The 19,016-nt window shown below is 46.5% G+C and overlaps 1 protein-coding gene across 1 annotated transcript; it reads left to right on the forward strand.

Moving 5' to 3' along the window:
* Window positions 1–5,159: 5,159 nt before the first annotated feature.
* Window positions 5,160–12,428, forward strand: LOC144109656 (uncharacterized). Its single transcript, XM_077642465.1, has 4 exons — window positions 5,160–5,654; window positions 6,199–6,497; window positions 7,612–7,906; window positions 12,123–12,428. Exons 1-4 carry the CDS (start codon window positions 5,160–5,162, stop codon window positions 12,426–12,428), a joined length of 1,395 nt encoding a protein of 464 aa, XP_077498591.1.
* The last annotated feature ends 6,588 nt before the right edge of the window (window positions 12,429–19,016 follow it).

Consider the following 19,016-nt stretch of genomic DNA (forward strand, 5'->3'; position numbering starts at 1 on the left):
GTTAAGCATGTTCTCCACTACCTCAAATCAAATTCCAAGGTCAAGGTCAAAGGTCACTTACCCAATGGTCATAGTCATACGGCCCCGTGGTCATACTACCATAGCTTGGGTCATAAACCACACAGGTTGGATTTGACCTTGTGAGGCACTGAAGGCCATTCTCGATGTGGTGGTCACTATATCAAATCAAATGCCAAGGTCAAGAATCAAGATCAAAGATGAAGGTCAGGTACCCAATAGCCAAAGCCATATGATTACGTGGTCATACTACCATATCTGAGGCCATACCGCCACGCAGTAAGTTCGGTTTGACTTTGTGAGGCGCTGAAGGCCATTGTACACGTGGTGCCCACTACCGCAAATCAAATTCCAAGGTCAAGGTCAAAGGTCACTTACCCAATGGTCATAGTCATACGGCCACGTGGTCATACTGCCATAGCTTGGGTCATACACCACACAGGTTGGATTTGACCTTGTGAGGCACTGAAGGCCATTCTCGATGTGGTGGTCACTATCTCAAATCAAATTCCAAGGTCAAGAATCAAGATCAAAGATGAAGGTCAGGTACCCAATAGCCAAAGCCATATGATTACGTGGTCATACTAACATATCTGAGGCCATACCGCCACGCAGTAAGTTCGGTTTGACTTTGTGACGCGCTGAAGGCCATTGTACACATGGTGACCACTACCGCAAATCAAATTCCAAGGTCAAAAGTCATATCATCACGTAGTCATATAACGCAGCTTGAGCAATACCACCACGAAGTTAAGTTCGGTTTGACCTTGTGAGGCATGGAATGTCATTGTCAATGTGGTGCCCCCTATCTCGAACAAAATACCAAGGTAAATGGCTAAGATCAAAGATTAGGTACTTAATGGTCATAGTCATATGATCACGTGGTCATACTACCATAATTTGGGCCATACCACCACGCAGTTAAGTTCGGTTTGACCCTGTGAGGCAGTGAAGGCCATTGTCGATGTGGTGCCTACTATATCAAATCAAATGTCAAGATCAAGAGCCAAGGTCAAAGGTCAAGGTCAGGTTACCAATGGTCATAGTCATATGATCACTTTGTCACACTACCATAGCTTGGGCCATACTCAACATCTTCAAAGCACCTGTTTATTAGACTTAGACGTCTGATGTTTATATTTGGCCATGATGGCGGTCTGGTTCAAAAACGCCTCACAGTCTTTACAGTCGGCAACACGAGTGACTGCGCTATTAGAAAGAAGGCGTGTCAGAAGAAACACCGAAATAAATTTGTCAACTGTTGTTGTGCTGTTGTTTACAATATTCAATTGGCATACGGCCGATTTTACATTGGGGAAATCGGACGGTGCGTCAGTGAGCGACTACGCGAACGCGCGAAAGGCGTTCACGCCGAAATAATGTAGTCACTCATTCCGTCGATTGCAAAGACTGTGAGGCGTTTTTGAACCAGACTCCTGAAGACGGCGTGAAAAACAGGATACCATTAAGTGGCTGGCAAATTCCATCCTTGTGTTCTTGTCCCCACCGTCGCCAACCCCAGTGCTTTCGCGACACTCAATCACAAGAGCTCAAGCTTCTTGCAACGGAGCCTGGGCGCCTCCAGACTAAACCATTCCTGCTCCGCTTGGTGTTCACAGATACGCCATAGGATATGGAGCACCTTTATTAATTCCCCGGTGCCGTCACTCTCATTACGAAAAGCCTAAAGCTTTGATTTAACTTCACACCGACAAGACCAGAGAGGTGCATGTATGAATAACAAAGCTCCGCTGTACGACGCTGTCAGCGCAGCAGCGCGGAAGGAATGGTTCGGAAATTGTCGCTGCGCACCACAACTCAGGTGTGGATCTCACCACCACCCACTAGCAGTGTCGCTTTCTTCGTGCCCAGTGTATCGACTTAATTATTCAAGTCAGCTACGGAGGAAACTCTCAACACAACATCAGTCGGGCTTTCCCGACCCCACACTGGCAAACCAGGGTACTTATGACTCATCATCATCATCATCATCATCATCATCAGCCTGGCTGCACCCACTGCAAAGCAAAGGCCTTTCCCATGTCTCTCCAATTAACCCGGTCCTTTGCCAGCTGCGCCCTCCCTATGCCTGCGAACTTCTTAATCTCATCCGCCCACCTAACCTTCAGCCGCCCCTGCTGTATACGCTTGCCTTCTCTTGCAATCCACTCCGTTACCTTTAAGGACAAGCGGTTATCTTGCCTTCGCATCACATGCCCTGCCCAAGCCCATTTCTTCCTCTTGATTTCGACTAGGATGTCATTAACCCGCGTTTGTTCCCTCACCCACTCTGCCCGCTTCCGGTCTCTTAACATTACGCCTATCATTTTTCTTTCCATGGCTCGCTGCGTTGCCTTTAACTTAGGCTGAAACCTTTTCGTTAGCCTCCACGTTTCTGACCCGTTGTTGTCCAGCATGTAGCGGCGATGTCATCTTTCAGGGTCCAAGAGGAACTCATGCATTGACAGAAACTCTGCCTTAATTAGGGCAGACAAAATGAAAAATTAACAAAATTGTTCAGGTCAGGTAGAGTAGAAACTGCTGACAGTGCATTAGTCGGGCTTTTCTGACTCCACACTGCCAAACCAGGTCACTTATAACGGTTGTCCAGCAAATATAGCTGCGATGTTAGTTCTCACCTTTCTGCGTTGGAAAAGAACTCATGCTCTGAAAAACATATTGATCTAAATGTAAACGAGAAAAACATAAGGGAAACAAACATCTATGCTAGTTTACCAGATTGCCCTCCGGTACCGGCATTTTTTTATTATTATTATCGACCAGAAGATGACTGCGCCGCCGCGGTGGCTCAGTGGTTATGGCGCTCGGCTGCTGATCCGGAAGACGCGGGTTCGATCTCTGCCGCGGCGGTTGAATTTCGATGTAGGTGAAATTCTAGGGGCACGTGTACTGTGCGATATTAGTGCACGTTAAAGAGCCACAGGTGGTCGAAATTTCCGGGGCTCTTCATGACAGCGTCCCTGATATCCTGAGTCGCTTTGGCACATTAAGCCTCAATAGACCATAAACCAAACCTTTTAAGCCGCAGATGAATTTCACAATTTCCTGCTCTATTTCTAATCCATTAAACGCCGGTTGAGTTTCGTAGCCTTTATTAAATAATTTCTGCAGGAAATCGCACAAAACCACGGGCCTCTTGACAAGTAAGAGAACACGAATGAAAGCAAAACTACGCTTCACGCCGAAAGCGCGGGAAGAGACCCTCAGACAGAATACGACATCCATGCGATGTTTCTGTAAAGCACGGTGCAGGCGCAATTCAACACTGAGACCATAACGAGGGTGTGGTAAAGAAACTTCTTGGTATGTTCTGGATGAATGTGTTTATCCAAATACCATGAGACCGTACAACCGCCTTTATCGCTGTCGTTGTTGTCCTCAAGAAAATAATGGCGCGTTTTCACTGCGGGAGATTGGCCAAGAAACAGGCGGCAACTGACAGGTGCTCAAAACACTTAAAATAATAATAATAATAAACAAAAATAAAATGCAGATTTTTAAGATTGAAACTAAAAATCAAACACTGTGAAATTGGTGACTGAAAACGAGAAAGAGGCTAACCGTGCCGTGTTTAGGAAGCTTTGGTGAATTTTAAGATGAATTTTGAACGTATGTAGCAAGAAGATGGAATTCACAAAGATTTTAGGATGGCAGCCATTTTGGCCTGACTTTACCAGCGCAGACAGTAGACGGGACACGAGAAGAGAAGCACACACAACGAGCGATGCTCTTGTTGTGTGTGCTTCTCTTCTCATGTCCCGTCTACGTTCTGCGCTGGTAACGTCAGGGTGGAAAATCAACAAGCCCAAGCTCCTTTTCTAGCCGTATCGTGCCTGAAAGGAAAATTTGAATCGCGAAGAGGACATTCCTGTTGCTGGTTGCAGCCTTCTCAACCAATTTTTCTTCGTTGTTTTTTCCTCATCTGATGGGAGAGAAGAAGATAAATACTACGGACACGCTGGCAGTTGCATAATGCACTCTGCCGTGGCATCTCTATCAAGGCTCCGCTGCCGGATCCCACCCTTAAGTTTTTATTATGCGAAGCATAATAGGGACACTACTTAGCTCAACCATAGCCCAGCCTGGCGCGGCCGCGACCACCAAGGCTAACTCCCGCTCCTCCCGCTCCTCCCGCTAGGGGCGCTGCAGCCGAGCACGTGGTCTGACGTCACGCCAGCTGAGGAGAGACGGGACTCAACTCGCGCGGTCGCCGCGCGGCCGCGACCACCAAGGCTAACTCCCGCTCCTCCCGCTAGGGGCGCTGCAGCCGAGCACGTGGTCTGACGTCACGCCAGCTGAGGAGAGACGGGGCTCAACTCGCGCGGTCGCCGCGCGGCCGCCACCACCAAGGCTAACTCTCGCTCCTCCAGGAGATCGCTAAACAACGAAGAGACTAGCCTGACTTACGGGCAGGCGATACCGAATCCCTTTCACAAATCTATTATGCTTCGCATCCTAGGCTTAACCTTAGCTAAGCCAGGCCATTTTTTGAGCAGGTCTTGGTTGGCGATTAATCCCGTCTGCGTATTTTGTGATGAGAACGAAACCATAGACCATTTTTTTGTTGTTTTGTCGTCGGTACACCATGATGCGAAGACGGTTTTTAGAGAAACCACTACAACAGCTTGGCCTTTGTTTGAGCAGCCCAGTCCTATTGTCCTTTGGAGCCACCATACTTGGGTACAGCCACAAATCTGTTTTTACCGCCGTGTAAAATTTTTTAATGGAATCAAGATGGCTACCTTGCTATTTTTTATTTTTTTCAATATTAATTTTATTCTTACAATTATCATTATCATTTAACTACTCGGCAATAAGCATCAGTCTCGATCTCCTGCGTGCGTTCTGCGTTTTCCGTTTCATTTCGTTGTTTCTTTTTGTTTACTTCTTCCGTCCTTACCATTCATTTTAATTTCGTCCGGGCATTATTTACCTCAAAACCTCTCTGTGCCCCCCCCCCGCAATTCTTGGCCAATCCCCCCTATGTGGGCATGTGCCATAGTATGTGGACAACAACGACTATACCCCCTGCCGCAGATATGTGCCATTAAGCTTGAGGTCATCATCTTCATCATCTGCCTAGAGCTCGCGAACGCTCGCGCAGTGACGAAGAACCAGAAATGGCCTGGCCCAATGCAGCCGTTTTGTCTCTGCGCCGAAGGCTGGGCGACTTTTGGGGCGTCGGCCTGCTTCTGGCGCGAATGTTCTTCGAAGTGGGGCCCCGCAGCATCCCTCCGGTCACCGCCGCGGCGACGATGCTGCAGGTGGCCATCTACTGCAGGCTGGTGCCCGTAACGTGGCGTTCTCCCTGGGAGGTATGCATGAGCGTCAGCACCGTCCTGTGGCGGAGGCAGTGGAGGCGGATCGTCCTGGGACAGCTCGAGCACGCCGACAGTATGCACCTCTACTTCAACATGATCTCCTTCGTCTGGAAGGGCATCATCCTGGAGAAGGAGATGGGCAGCAGACGATTCGGCCGCGTCCTGATCCTCTTCTTCTTTGAGGTCGGGGCCGTCGACTTGCTCATCACGTCCTTCGTAGGCAGCCTGCTGCAGGACGACTACTTCTATTACGTCTGCTCCATCGGCTTCTCCGGTGTCGTTTTTGCGCTCAAGGTGGGGGACGCTACCCAGACAGCATCGTGTTAGTCGAAAGGAAGGTATAAAGAGAGCGAAATAACATGAAGTACAAAAGAGAATGGCACGGACATGCTCTGCCCGTGTACTTTGTACTTTCTTGTCATCAGGAGTATTTAGAGCAGGATATTTCACTCCTCTCAAAGCACCAAGTGACCTAAGAGAAGCAAGGTTTAATTCAGTTCTTGGTCCATAATTTCTCGCCTAATGACGCTTATTTTGGATGTACGGTTGAGAAGGAAAGGGTCGTATACCGCGCAAGCGATTTCTAAACAGCACTTTACCATCTGTCACAGCTGTGTCTATTGTCGACGCTGGCAAAAGGGAAAGCATTTTTCTGTAGCCTTGCCAACTTTCTCGTTTCAATTTATCACTCTCCTTGACGAAAACGACGAATATTTGTTGTTGCGATAGAGTTCAATCGAATCTCTCGTGCTATGCACCCCCTTCGCTCCTTTTTCTACTTAAGCAGACAAAGGACTCGATTTTAGGGGACTGATTAATTTCTCTCACTTGCACTCAGGTCCTGAAGAATGTGCAGTGGTATCAGGAGAGACCCTTCCCTGGTTGGGTTGTCTGGCTCGAGCTGCTGCTAATCCACATCGCAGTCCCCGGCAGCTCACTGCTGGGTCACCTGGCCGGCGTGCTCGTGGGCTTCGGATACGTCTACGGCTTCCCGACATCTTCATCGCTCTTTACGCCAACTTTCGTGGCGACGCTCGTGTCGGGGCTCATCGTGGCGCTTCGAGCCACAGCGCTGCCGGCTTCATGGGCAGCAGTGATTCATGCGCCTTGCTTAAGCTCCGACCTGGTCTTCAACAGGTGCGCTGTTTCTTGCCACCAGCTTCCTCCCTACCGCTGTGGCAAGTTCTATGTGGCCACGTGCACTTACGCCTATTATCGACGGGTATAAAGTAGGGTGCCATTCTGCCAGAGGCGCATTCACTCTTGTTGGCTCTGGCCTCAAAACATTTCCCACTCGAATACGTCAGTGTTAAATTATCGCTCATGTGCGGACCCGCCAGACAGCAGAGAAAGCGGTACGAAGCAGCAAAATGAACGCAATACGCGTTTCCCTCACAAATGCGTGTTAGTTATTTTGAGAAAAAATAAAACTCAAAAGTTAGAACAGTTTTACACCAGTGGAGGAGGAGAAGAACTTTAATGGAACAGGAGAGGTCTGCCTGGTTTTATACCAGTATCAACGGTCCATTCCCCACCACGGTACGGTGGTGACTCCGACGCACGACGGCCCCTGTATTGGAGCTAGGCGCTGAGGAGGATTTGTCCCGACCCAGTGTGGGTAGATGCCCAAATGTTGCGTTTCCTCCCTCGTCGACCCCTTTAAAAACCTCGTCCCCATTAGTCCTTATCCTGATTTAAATAGTTATCTGCCATCTTTAAATCTTACCCTCATTACGTCGCTTTCTTCGACTCTCCCATGTCCTGTCGTAGCCCTCACCTTGTAAAACGTGCCACAGCTGCTCAGTCCTTCCAGTCACTATGAGCAGTTTTAAGGTTCTGGTTGCTTTTATATCACAGACATGTGCCGGTACGAATGAGTTGTGTGTAATACAAGTCTTCGACATGCTGTCTGGCCGTGGGGATTTTGAAATGATTGCGCCAAATGTTCCTTGCCCACGTGTACTCTGCTTCTTTCGTATACCGTCACTGCACGGAGGTCACATAGATATCGTTTGTCATTTCTTCGTACCTTGATAACAGAAAAACAAAATGTTTCCTCCATTGATGCGCCGTTATCATCGCTCGCTGCCAGCTTTCGTATCGTTTCGAATATTAAATGTACCAGAGAATGAGGACCTCCAGGACAGGTGGAAAAATCATCACGTACGTGTGATGTGGAACTCATTCCGTTCGTTTAATACCACCAACCGTGGGTAACAGCCGTTTTCGTCATTGATTTTATTCCTCGCAGGGGCCACTGGGAGTTGCTGCTCCTGTCCCCGCTGCATGCCACCAGTGACCTCCATGTGGCCTACGTTGCCTGTTCCCTGATGTTCCTCGGCTGGCGCTACGAGAAGGGGCTGGGCTCGATAAAGTTCGCACTGTGGGCACTGACGCTCACGCTGACAACAGGCCTCGTGTACTGCTTCATTGCATGCACGCTGCTGCCATGGTCGCTGCTGGGCTCTTACCTAGACGGCGTCCACGCTTACGAGATGCCGTACAAGTGCTTCACTGGTCTTACTGCCGTTCTGCTCGCATTAAAGGTGAGAACCGACGAGTGCAGATTCTTCAACAGCGTGTAGCGCAAGTGACAGAAATTATGTCCGCGATCAACAGCTGGATGAACACATCCACTAAATTTGGTCCAAGTTTATCTCTCACCAACAATAAGCTAAGGTGTCCGCTCCTTTCATAAGGCACGCTCACACTGGACGTAGTCAAAGCTTTTCTGGTCGAGCCCTACCCGCGAGCAACTTAGACAGAAAGGTAGATTCAAGGTGGAACTGTTTCTTTCGGGGTCTTGAAACGATGGTAACGTTGTTTTGTTCCGACGCAATTCGGTCGCGGATGCCTATATTCGCACATATTCTCTCTATCTTCGTATGACAAGCCTACTTTTCCAATACGGTGTACTGTTTACTCATATTGCATATACAAAACAATGGCTCAATCTCCATAAGGCACATAAAAATGTGTGTGCTGTAATGCGTGTCCCATGCTGCCCGCTCCGACCGTCCAGCTTGTCTTATACCACCGGATGAGTTCCTTGACAAGGTAGGCTCCTTGCATCTTCAGCGTAACCCACCGGTCCGCATAAACACTCTGTCCATCCATTATAGGCCCTTCTGCCAAGATGAAATTCGAAAAATCTACTTCTCTCGATGTTGAAGGGAAAAAGCAGTTTTCCGTATGTTTTCGAAGAATATCGTTTTCTATGGATGAAATAAATACTGGGCTTTTCATTGATATAATGTGGTGTTCTTGTGGGATAAAATACACTTGGAGTTTATCTCTGCCTTTTTACCGGCACGGGCAGTTGATTTTCCTATGATCATACTTAGAACTTCGCCTCAAGAAGAAAGCTGCACCATCATCAAGATAAGTAACTGAAGTTAAAATCAGACAAAACGTGCAAGTGGAAGCTTCCTTGTAAATGAATCGATAGCGCTAAGAGTCCCATCAGCAACTCGACTTGAGATCTATTTGCATATTACCCGATTACGTATTATACTAATGTTACGAGATCACGTCACAAACCAGTGTGACGTGACAAGCGTACGGTCGTTCGTGTGCTCTCCCCTCACCGGCAGGCACTTTCCTCAACTAAATCACTACACCCTAATTAGCGCCTGCCTAATCACACACATACTAATTAGCATACACTCGTAAGCTACGACATTATGTGAATGACCGAAGGACATACCTATAGAACATTGCTTTAACCAAGCCCTGCGAACTTAACTGCGTGGCCTATATAGCGTGTCTGACTCGCCTTTTATGGGTCAGGTGTTCTATTCGCCAGTAATTACCTCTATTTTCTTTTTAGCACAATTCATGTAATTTGCATGCTTACCTTTTAATCCCGTTTGAGTCATGTTGCGACGTTGTAATCACCATTTATTCATTGTTTTAATTACTTTTGAATCACATTCCACGTTGACGGCAGCGATGGAACTGCCGCTGAACCGTCGCGATAACGAAACGTGGCAATTTTTCGTTACACTCTTGTGTCGCTTCGCGTCGGTGTGCTTACATGGTGTGAACAAGCCTACATAACCAAGTAACTGCCGCAAGCGACTTATGACAGTGAAAAAAAAACTGGCAAAGATGCGGAGCTTCCTGGTCTCCAAATGCGTGTAATCTAGCGGCGCAACGCCTCAAAACGAACAACTGCGCTAATCCAACTCAGCTGCCATCTCACCCCACCCCGGGCCTTCCGGTAATTGTAAATTTTATGCATTGACTGAATATGACTCAAACTTAACAGCCATGGCTCGATCTGTGGAGTACTTGTCATGCATACTGGCCTTTTCCGTTTCAAACCTAATTTCAAAAGCTGTATTCGGCGTACCTTACGGCTTTGTCTTTTAATCGATACATAGACGTGCAGCGCCCTCAGGCTGGTACTGAACAAAGTTAAGTCAGTTCACAACGCCACCATCTGCTTATTTCATAAGGCGGCTGCACGACGTAGTCAACACAGCAGCTAGCACTGTTTTTCTCGAGACCTCCTGAAGAAGCAGAGAAATTGTGTCGCCGTATTAGAGTTGAAAAAAGTTCCAAAGTTAAAATTTTTATAGGAAGAAATACAGCTCAATTCATTCATTAATCCTGATTCACAAAATTACTTTCTTCGGCGCAATGTCATACCCGCCGCGGTGGCTCAGTGGTTAGGGCGCTAGGTTCGAACCCGACCGCTGCGGTCGTGTTTTTTCCGGAACCCTCCACTACGGCAACTCTTCCTTTCTTCTCGCAGTCCCTCCAAATTTATCCCTTCCCTTACGGCGCGGTTCGGGTGTCCGCCGAGATGCGAGACAGATACTACGCCATTTACTTTCCCCAAAAAACCAAGCTTCATTTTTCAACCTCATGAATGTAGAACTTTATTTTGCCACTAAAATTACGTTAATGTATTGGGCTGACTGAAATTTCTGCTGGCTAGGTAAGTAGTGGAATGTGAACGGGCTAAGGTTGGAACGGAATGCGAGAGAACCGCCACACTGACTTTGGTATAGTTTCGATGGCGCCGTTGAGACAGTAAGCTCAGAGGGCGACGAGATGCCCGCGCCATCTCTGCCGCCTCCTCCGAGCAGATGTGGAATCAGGTCTGCTGTTCTAAGGGGCGAGTCAGCAACTATTTCGGCTGCAGTTGTCTTGTGCTGACTTCACAGCGACTTATGGATTGTCGCAAAGCACTTAACATGGGCACTACTACGGCTTCATCCTCATTCCAGAAAGTGTACTTCATTTTACCTGACGGTAGAATTTCCGGGTTTGTATTTGGAGAGAGTGCGGAATGGATGATTTTAACAACTCCAGTCGGCACATAATGATTACTTCGCTAAAGAACTCCTACTACAGCTTTCTCTGTCAGAGCAACTACAGCTACTAGTGGGCTCACAAGAATGTCCAGCTATAGAACCACTGCAGTGCCTCAGCGGAGAGGACAATAGTGGCAACAGCCGGTTTCCATTCGAGTCTCTGGCGCATCGCTATTGTAAAAGGCCGTTGAAAAGGCTCCGAGACAGCAAAGTGTCATAGAAAATTACTGGGGCTTTGCAGAAGCTAAGCGTGAGCTGCGGTTTACTCTAAGCGTAATGTGCTTCTACGTAATAAAAACAACTTTTCTTCGGCACTTTTGGTCAAGAAACAAAGCCCTTGGAATTAGCGTTCAGAGCTGGCTAGTTTCGCAAAAAGCACTCGTAGTCTTCGTGAACACTTCTTCGTTTTGGAATGGGAGCTACTAGTGCAAGAAGGGGAATCCTTGCACAAGTGTGTTGTTCTCATGTGCTCACAAGGCAACTACACAGAGTAGGTGGCATCCTGATTGTTCTCGAAGCTTGCATACTATGCGACCAAGTTGTGAGAGAGTCGGAAACGCTGGACAAAATTGTTAAGTGAATCACTCCGATGCTAAAATTGGATGAACATATTCCTTGAAGGTGGTAGTTCAGAAAAAAAGCAGTTAACTTCTCTTTTTGACTCTTTCAATTTCAAAGTTTGGGCAGTACATGGTTAATACGCCCTATTTGACTGAAACTTCAATGAAGGCTGGTGTACACTTGACTCTTGGCCGGAAGTGACTGCAAGTGTTAGAGGGGGTAAACCTCTGAACGTAAAAGCACTCCGCGACCATTAATCCCTCGAAATGCCAACAGTAACTGCCACAAGGACAAATATGAATGGGATATTATTCATTGTTAGCATGCCTGCATGATAGCCATTTGTCCAGAGGGCAAAGTGGCGTGGTTGATTTCATTTTTCTTGGTTTTTGTTTATTTTGCTTTTTGCCAGCTGAGTGGTGGCCATTTAAACAGTGCAATACACTACAACCCTGCATACCTTTACAATGCATATTAGTAACATTTAGTGCGCAATTAATTAAGCTTGATGTAATACCCTTCTTACAGTTATTTTATGATGATTATGATAAATTTTTATCGCGCAAGGGCATCTGCGCCAAAGAGCGCCATGGCGCAACGTTTTTCTTCTTCTCAAGGTGGAGTCAAAGACCCATTTCCCAAGCATTTCACCCTGAATAAGCCGAGCACCTATATCCTGTGTCACCGGTGGGCACCCGGCGGCACTGGGGATCGATTCCCGCACCTCACGCATGCCAGGCGGATGCTCAGACCACTAGGCCACCGCTGCGGTTCCAGTCATTTGAGATGCACAATAAGCAAATAAATTTCTCAATTTTCGAAAGGCGTCGCATCCTTGAATGCCTCATCCCACGAAGCTTTCAAAACTTTCTCGCAGGTATCTCTTGCCCAAGCTGCCCAGCGCATCGGCAGCAGTGCTCCAGAACCGGTGACAATGTGCCTCGGGTTGCGTAGGGGGCGCTACCCTTTCCTCTGGTTCGAGCTGCCGTGCTCTCCCCTCCTGGGCGCCGTCCTCGAGGTTGCCTTCCTTCGCGTCAGCATGCCCTTTCTCTGGGCACCCGGAAACGCGGCTGGAATCGTCGTGGGGCTATTGCCCGGACTGATCTCCCGCATGCGCAAACGCGCTAAGCCGCCCAGGAACCAGAAGCCGGATACCCCCAGCCTCGGCTTTTGCGGAATTTGAGCTATGTGTTAAGTCATTTTTCTTGCGTTGCTACTAGCAGCTCCTGAAAAAGGAATTTGTCAGTACGTCTCAACTGAACTTTGTCCGCATTCTTACATGCGACATAATTGTTTTCTTATCTTTTGGTTCGAGGCCACGAGCATCCAAGTTTGGTCGTAAGGACTCAAGCAGCCCAACAAACAGTTCTATTCGATGCGTAGAGTATTTCAAGAAGGTGCCTGATAGACCTCTCGAAGGCATCGTATAATGAAAATTTTAATAGTTTTGTACAACGCAACAAAGGTTTGCAATGCCTTGTTTTGCCCTTTTGCTTCTTGGTCCTATTGAGAGTGTTTAGGCATCAGGTTGACTACGCCCTGTCGCCGCTTTCTGCATTTTCAACACGGAGACGCATAGTTGTAGCTTTACATTATCTTTTTTTCAAAACCGGATGTTACGTATGTAGAGGGCTGATATGCCTGCCTCGCAGAGAGGCAGACCAGAAGTTCAAAACTAGATTCGGGTCACTAAAGAGCACCTCAAGAGTACTGCTTTTGAAGTCCTAAATAGAATTTTTCTCAATAAAATTACGGCATTTTGCATACATTTCCCTGTTCCGACGAATCATTTTTGTCATGCCTTAACGCTTCTGTATCGACAACTAGAAAGGCCCTGAACAACGAAACGGCCCCATACGAGTGACGGAAGCGCACGCGACCATTCCGGCTATGTTCCGGTTACTTCGGAAAAAGGAGTGTTTATACCAAAGTTTGTGCAGGTTCGCTTTTTTTTGTTCTTGCCGACAGGTGAAACATTTACTGTTTTCCATTTGGTGTGCAAGTCGACGATGATCAGCCTGAGCTGCAAATAAATCTTAATGAAATTCAAGGAAGCTCCACTTTATGACAGAAGCTTGAAGACATAGGTGTCTCAGAGTTTTACACTTCTGTTTATAAGACAGTTCTACCAACTTTGCGGCACCTAGCGACAAGGATCATTGCCATGTTCGCGAGCACCTATCGTCTTTACTGAAAGCGGACAAGTTTTTCTGCGTTCAAGGTTGATAGACGACCACCCGAGAGGCAGCATACGGATCATCAATGCACAAGACTTAACGCCGGATATTGCTTTTCGTATCGCTGCTAAGCGTTGTCAAACCTCAAGCCAGCAGCATGCTTAGAGTTGAAGATTCATTCTTAAGTTTAGAAATAAAGCCTCTTGATCACACCACTAACTTTCGTCGTTTTTTTTTATGTAACATACAGAGATTGGATTGGGCTACCAAGAAAAAGTGAAAATTGGTTTTTAGGGAAAGGAAACGGCGCAGTATTTGTCACACATATCGGCGGACACCTGAACCGCGCCGTAATGAGAAGGGATAAAAGGAGGGACTAAGAGATGAAATGAAGAGAGGTGCCGTATAGTGGAGGGCTGCGGAATAATTTCGACCACCTGGGAATCTTTAGCGTACACTGACATCGCACAGCACACGGACGCCTTTGCGTTTCGCCTCCACTGAAACTCGGCCGCCGCGGCCGGGTTCGAGCCCGGGCACTCCGGATCAGTAGCAGCAAGAACCACATTCTTTAAAAAATCACCATTACAAGTAATACTCCTCTCTCCCCTCTTATTTTCGGGCTCCTATCCCGTTGCATACGACATTTCATTTTCTCAATGCAGCCCGCACAACCGTATGTTTTTGGAACCCCTGTTTTATACGATCCTTAGATGTGTGGAAAGACAGCAGAAGAAGAGAGCTTACAATTGCCAAATAAAAGCTGGAATAAGGCATCGTAAATTGAAGATTTTGATACCTTTCATCATCATCATCAGCCTAACTACACCCACTGCTGGGCAAAGGCTTCTCCCATACACCTTAGTAAAGCGCGAAAGGATCAAAGGTACCTTTATACGCGGATTAGCATCCACGCCAGCGCCGCCTTAAGGCAGCAAGTAAATGCTTTATAGCTTTTACGGGAACATCGTAGTTGATGAAAAATTCTATCTGCTCCGCGATTTAAAGCAACGTTTAAAGCACTGCGTGCTCTTGTGTTATGAAAACAGGTAGTGACATAGTGGTTAGAGCGTTCCTTCAGTATGCGGGTGGCGCTGTCTACGATACCCAGTGCAGCCGTTATCACAGGTTATCAAATTCGTCCATACCGTCATTGGCCTGGTTCACGTCTCCTCTGGGATGAAATTTCATTCTATTTATTGAACCCTCAGGGCCAAAGGCATTAAAGAGTGGATTGGTTACAAGACCAAAAAATACATAGATGCCATGCATATTACAAAACAATATTTTTTCATACAATGTTAGCAAAGGCAGAACGAAAATGCTGGTTATCACTAAGGTAGCGATGTCTGCGGGAAGGCGGTTCCATTCACGTGATGTACCTAGCTAGAAAAACTGAAATTTCTTTATAGGCTTTATGTTTCAATGCCAACTTTGTGACGACGATCAATGCTGCTTGACACGTATCTGCGGGACGAACTGAGGGCATCATGGGATGATACAGTTTATGAAACTTGGCTATGACAAATTATCTGCCGGCGGGATGCTAAAAGAGGTAAGGAAAGATTATAGCTTTCATGCTTGTGCGGTACGGTTAAAGTAGGGCAAGATCAAACGAGCAGCGTTATTTTGAGAAATCTCAAGCAAAGCAGTTTTTTTTTATTTCAATGCAATGCATTTATTTCAACTCGAGGTTGAAGGCCCCCAGGCGTAAAAGCTGTTCTACGACAGCTTGAAAGGTGCCTGGGGGCCCATACAAGGCAGCAGTGGTTACAAACTAAATTACAGTGTAAGTACATATCTTCAAAGAATCATTCGAACAACTATACAGTACAATTATTAACAAAACAATCGTTGTTAATGAGAATTTCAGGTGATCGGCGTTCGGCCTCAATTCTTCCTGAACATCAGAAAACATAGCGGAATTGACATACAATACAAAGTTAGCATGATTATTGTAGACAAGTTGTTTAGTGGGTTACAAAATACTGTCGCAGTTGTTTTTTACTGTAGGTCTCGAAATATACATCCTTCTTTTCATAATCGTTCAGAAGAAATGGAAGTAGGTACTGTAGGGACTGACAGAGATAATCGGTACGGCGGTGTGGTACAAACCATCTGTCACAACTGCGAGTACGACCATCGCTTTTTTGTTTACGTAAACTTGCGGTGTTCTTTAAAAACGTTTGAAGGGCATTATTTCCGTAAAAGAGAGTGTGCAGTAAACGAAATTCTAGATAATGTTTTGCTTTTATTCTTTTATACCTCACAAACAATTCTTCTGTCGGATGGTAGTACGATACATTAGCAATATTACGAAGAGTTTTTTTCTGTAGAAGGAAAATTGCGTTAATGTTACTAATCGTTGTTGTTCCCCAAACAAGCGAGCAATAGTTTAAATGTGACGTGAATAATGCGTGGTAAATGTGAACCTTTATTTTTTCCGGGAGATAATGTCGGCATCTGGCAAGTGCTCCCGCAGCCGATGATAGTGATTTGCGCAAGAAATCGATGTGGTGTGTCCATTTCATATCAGACTAGAATGTCACTCCTAAAATCCTATGTTGGTTGACAACTTCAATAGTAGCAGTACCGAGTGTTAAAAGATGGTGCATTATAGCCTGTTTGCCACTCGGTTTAAAAATTATGGCTTTCGATTTTTTTTGCGTTAATCTTAAGACCATTGGCATTGGACCAGTTGATTATCTTTGTCATCTCAGTTTCTGCTTTAGCAATCACCTCTTGTGTGTCATGACCAGAAACAAACACGCTGGTATCGTCAGCGTAAAGAACATAACAAGCTAGTTAGTTTTTTATGACGGGGATCCCATGTGGCGGCGGCGTATTCCAGTTTAGAATGTATTAGTGTTTTGTAATTTCAAGGAAGATGGGGCTTTGGAGAAGTTACAGCGCACGTAGCCCAACATGCGGTTAGCTTTGTTAGTAACGTACTCAATATGGCGCGTCCAGTTAAGGTCAGCAGAAAAATGGACACCCAGGTATTTATATGAAGTGACCGCTTCTAAGGAAACGTACTTTAGGTAGTACACAGGCGGAGTGCTGGCACATCCTGATATTCGCACAATTTTTCACTTATTAGCATTAAGTTCCATAGTTCATTCATTGCACGAAAGAGAAATGTTAGAGAGATCACGCAAAGAAGGTTAGCATCGTCGGGGATTTTATTTCACAAAAAACAATGAAGTCGTCAGCAAACAAAAGAATGTTAGATGGTACAATGGAAGGGAGATCACAGATGTAAATAAGAAATAAAATAGGTCCAAGCACTGAACCTTGTGGCACGCCCGAGGAAACTTCGCTGAAAGGTGAGTTAAAACTGTTAGCGGAAACGAACTGCGATCGGTTAAGAAGAAAGTATTCAATCCGTTTTAGAAAGTTGTTGTCGATAGCTTTAAAAATAATAAGCGGTTGCACACCTTGTCAAACGCTTTAGAGTAAACAAGTATATTTTCCTGCCTGCTTTCCATTGCAGTGCTGGAAAGGTCCTATTTTTTCTTGCTTACGTAGCTGCATAAATAGGCCTCCGGCTACAGTCGTCAGCACCAAAACGCGATAACCAGCATTCTTGAGGCGTTCAACCTGAAGTCATAAATTCAATTCCACTTGGTGAAAACACGATTTGGACAGCGCGGATTTAAATGGCAAAGAGACGACACCACGCTTCACAATTTTTGAACGTGAGGAACGATATGGTAGAGGGGTTTTCTTTGTAGGTGGCATATAGGCCTGACATATTTGGCTTGTCACAATAAAGAACAATCTTGGATCTAAAACTGGAGTGAGTCATTTTGTGGTAGTTCAAAGGTAAAATTTATGGAACTGGAGACGGCAGAAACCGCCCCAGGACCGAGTCAGCAACAATAGCAATGTAAGCGCAATGCATTACTTTTGTGGGCTTGTTACGTACTGCGAATTTTCTGGGCAGTTATTGGGGCTCTTTTACTGCAAGCTTTGTTAAACCCAAGCTATGTCTGCACGCGACATGTTTAAAAAGTCCGCCGTTTGATTCATTAGAAGTGGCAGTATCAGACATGTGAGCCACATTCAGTTACGAGAGCATTCTGCTAAGGTCAGTTAGCGCCGAGAGATTATATTTAATCTTCTTGTCATCAAGGAACTTAAACATAATATCGAGCATCATGCAAACTGTCGGCGGTCTCAACGACGGCGCAAAAAGCTGCTTTTTCTGGAAGCAGCTGATAACATTTACAACACGGCAGAAGAACATTTTTCGGTCATTAGGTTTTTCACTTCTGGATAGTCTTGAATATCCGGCAGTAGGTATTCAATCAGTTCTTGTTCCGCAGACTATGTTTAAACATATTGTGCTGGAAACAGTTTGCGTTACACTGCACAGAGAGTGCATGCTACAAGCATTTACCTCCGCAGTCAGCGGAGGAGTTAAGTACTGACAATGTGAGTTATCTGGTAAGTCTACAAGGAACGACGGCAAGAGTTGCGTTTGTCCATTTTGTCGGGGCGACGCCGTCGTTCCTTGTAGCCATGAACCAACTAGCCCGAATCGCCACTCTGCATTGGAACGTCTAGTTGAATAGGCGAGAGCTTACATGGGCAAACTTCGACGAATGACAGGGACGATGCGCTCGTACTGTTTGTTTCCCTGTCCTTCGTCCAAATTGGTCTATGTCAGCTCTTTCCGATTTTACAAAATCTGGGCATATTGTTAAAACGCACGTCGAGTTCTGACGGCGAAGGCAACTGACCTTGTTCTCGTCGGAGGAATCAGATGTGCAATACTGGCATCAGCATAGGCAGTGAGGACGAGAATAAATCTGATGGCAGTTCATGCTTGAGCTCAGCAGTTGAAAACTGACGAGAAAGGACTGCTCTAAAGAACGCACAGTCTTTACCAAAAGTAACCGAGCACCCGCGACGGCAGCAGCAGCGGGCGCTCAGCCGAGCGGCGGCGCTGGCCGCTGCTCCCCGGCTGCAAGTGTAAACTGGGTGACGTAAGCCCGCGCTCTCTCCCTCCTTCCTTGGATAAGAAGCAAACAGGTCGCATGTGCGGCGAGCATTTTCGCTCCTTTGGAGTGCTGTCATACTGAGCGAGGGCGCAGGCTTACTTCAGCCAGTTTAAACTCGCAGCCGGGGAGCAGCGGCACGCGCTGAAGATAGCAGTGCCGCCGCTCGGCTGCTAGCCCGCTCTGGCCGCCGGCGCGGCTGCTCGGTTACTTTTGGCAACGACGATACGTCAGACATCGTTTTCCAGAAGACAGCCAATAAGCTGAAGTTTCGTCTAAACACAAACTGAATCTTTCTGAAAGCAAAATCAGATATTTCTACAGCTTTCATTGCACACGGAGTCTTTCAAGCTAATCTCTACAGCACAGGCCAGTTTCACAAAATTCGCATTTATTATTTCATTTGGCTGTGACGTCAATCTGATGAAAGGAACAGTAGGTACAAAAACATGTGTGTAATCACAGACACAGCCGGTCTGTTCGTCGCTAGCCAGCCTCGTGCGCCGCAACCTGACCGGCTGAATCACATGTGGACCACGCTGCGAAAATTCTTCGCACAAACGGCGCCCAGTTTCTTTGTCGAGATTGAAT

This window comes from Amblyomma americanum, chromosome 11 (genome assembly GCF_052857255.1).
Source record: "Amblyomma americanum isolate KBUSLIRL-KWMA chromosome 11, ASM5285725v1, whole genome shotgun sequence".
Lineage (NCBI taxonomy): Eukaryota > Metazoa > Arthropoda > Arachnida > Ixodida > Ixodidae > Amblyomma > Amblyomma americanum.

Excerpts from the sequence above, each read along its gene's own strand:
- LOC144109656 (XM_077642465.1), top strand. The coding sequence starts at position 5,160 with ATGGCCTGGCCCAATGCAGCCGTTTTGTCTCTGCGCCGAAGGCTGGGC. Across the intron at positions 6,498-7,611 it reads TCCGACCTGGTCTTCAACAG|GGGCCACTGGGAGTTGCTGC; the intron begins GTGCGCTGTTTC and ends TATTCCTCGCAG. Across the intron at positions 7,907-12,122 it reads CCGTTCTGCTCGCATTAAAG|GTATCTCTTGCCCAAGCTGC; the intron begins GTGAGAACCGAC and ends ACTTTCTCGCAG.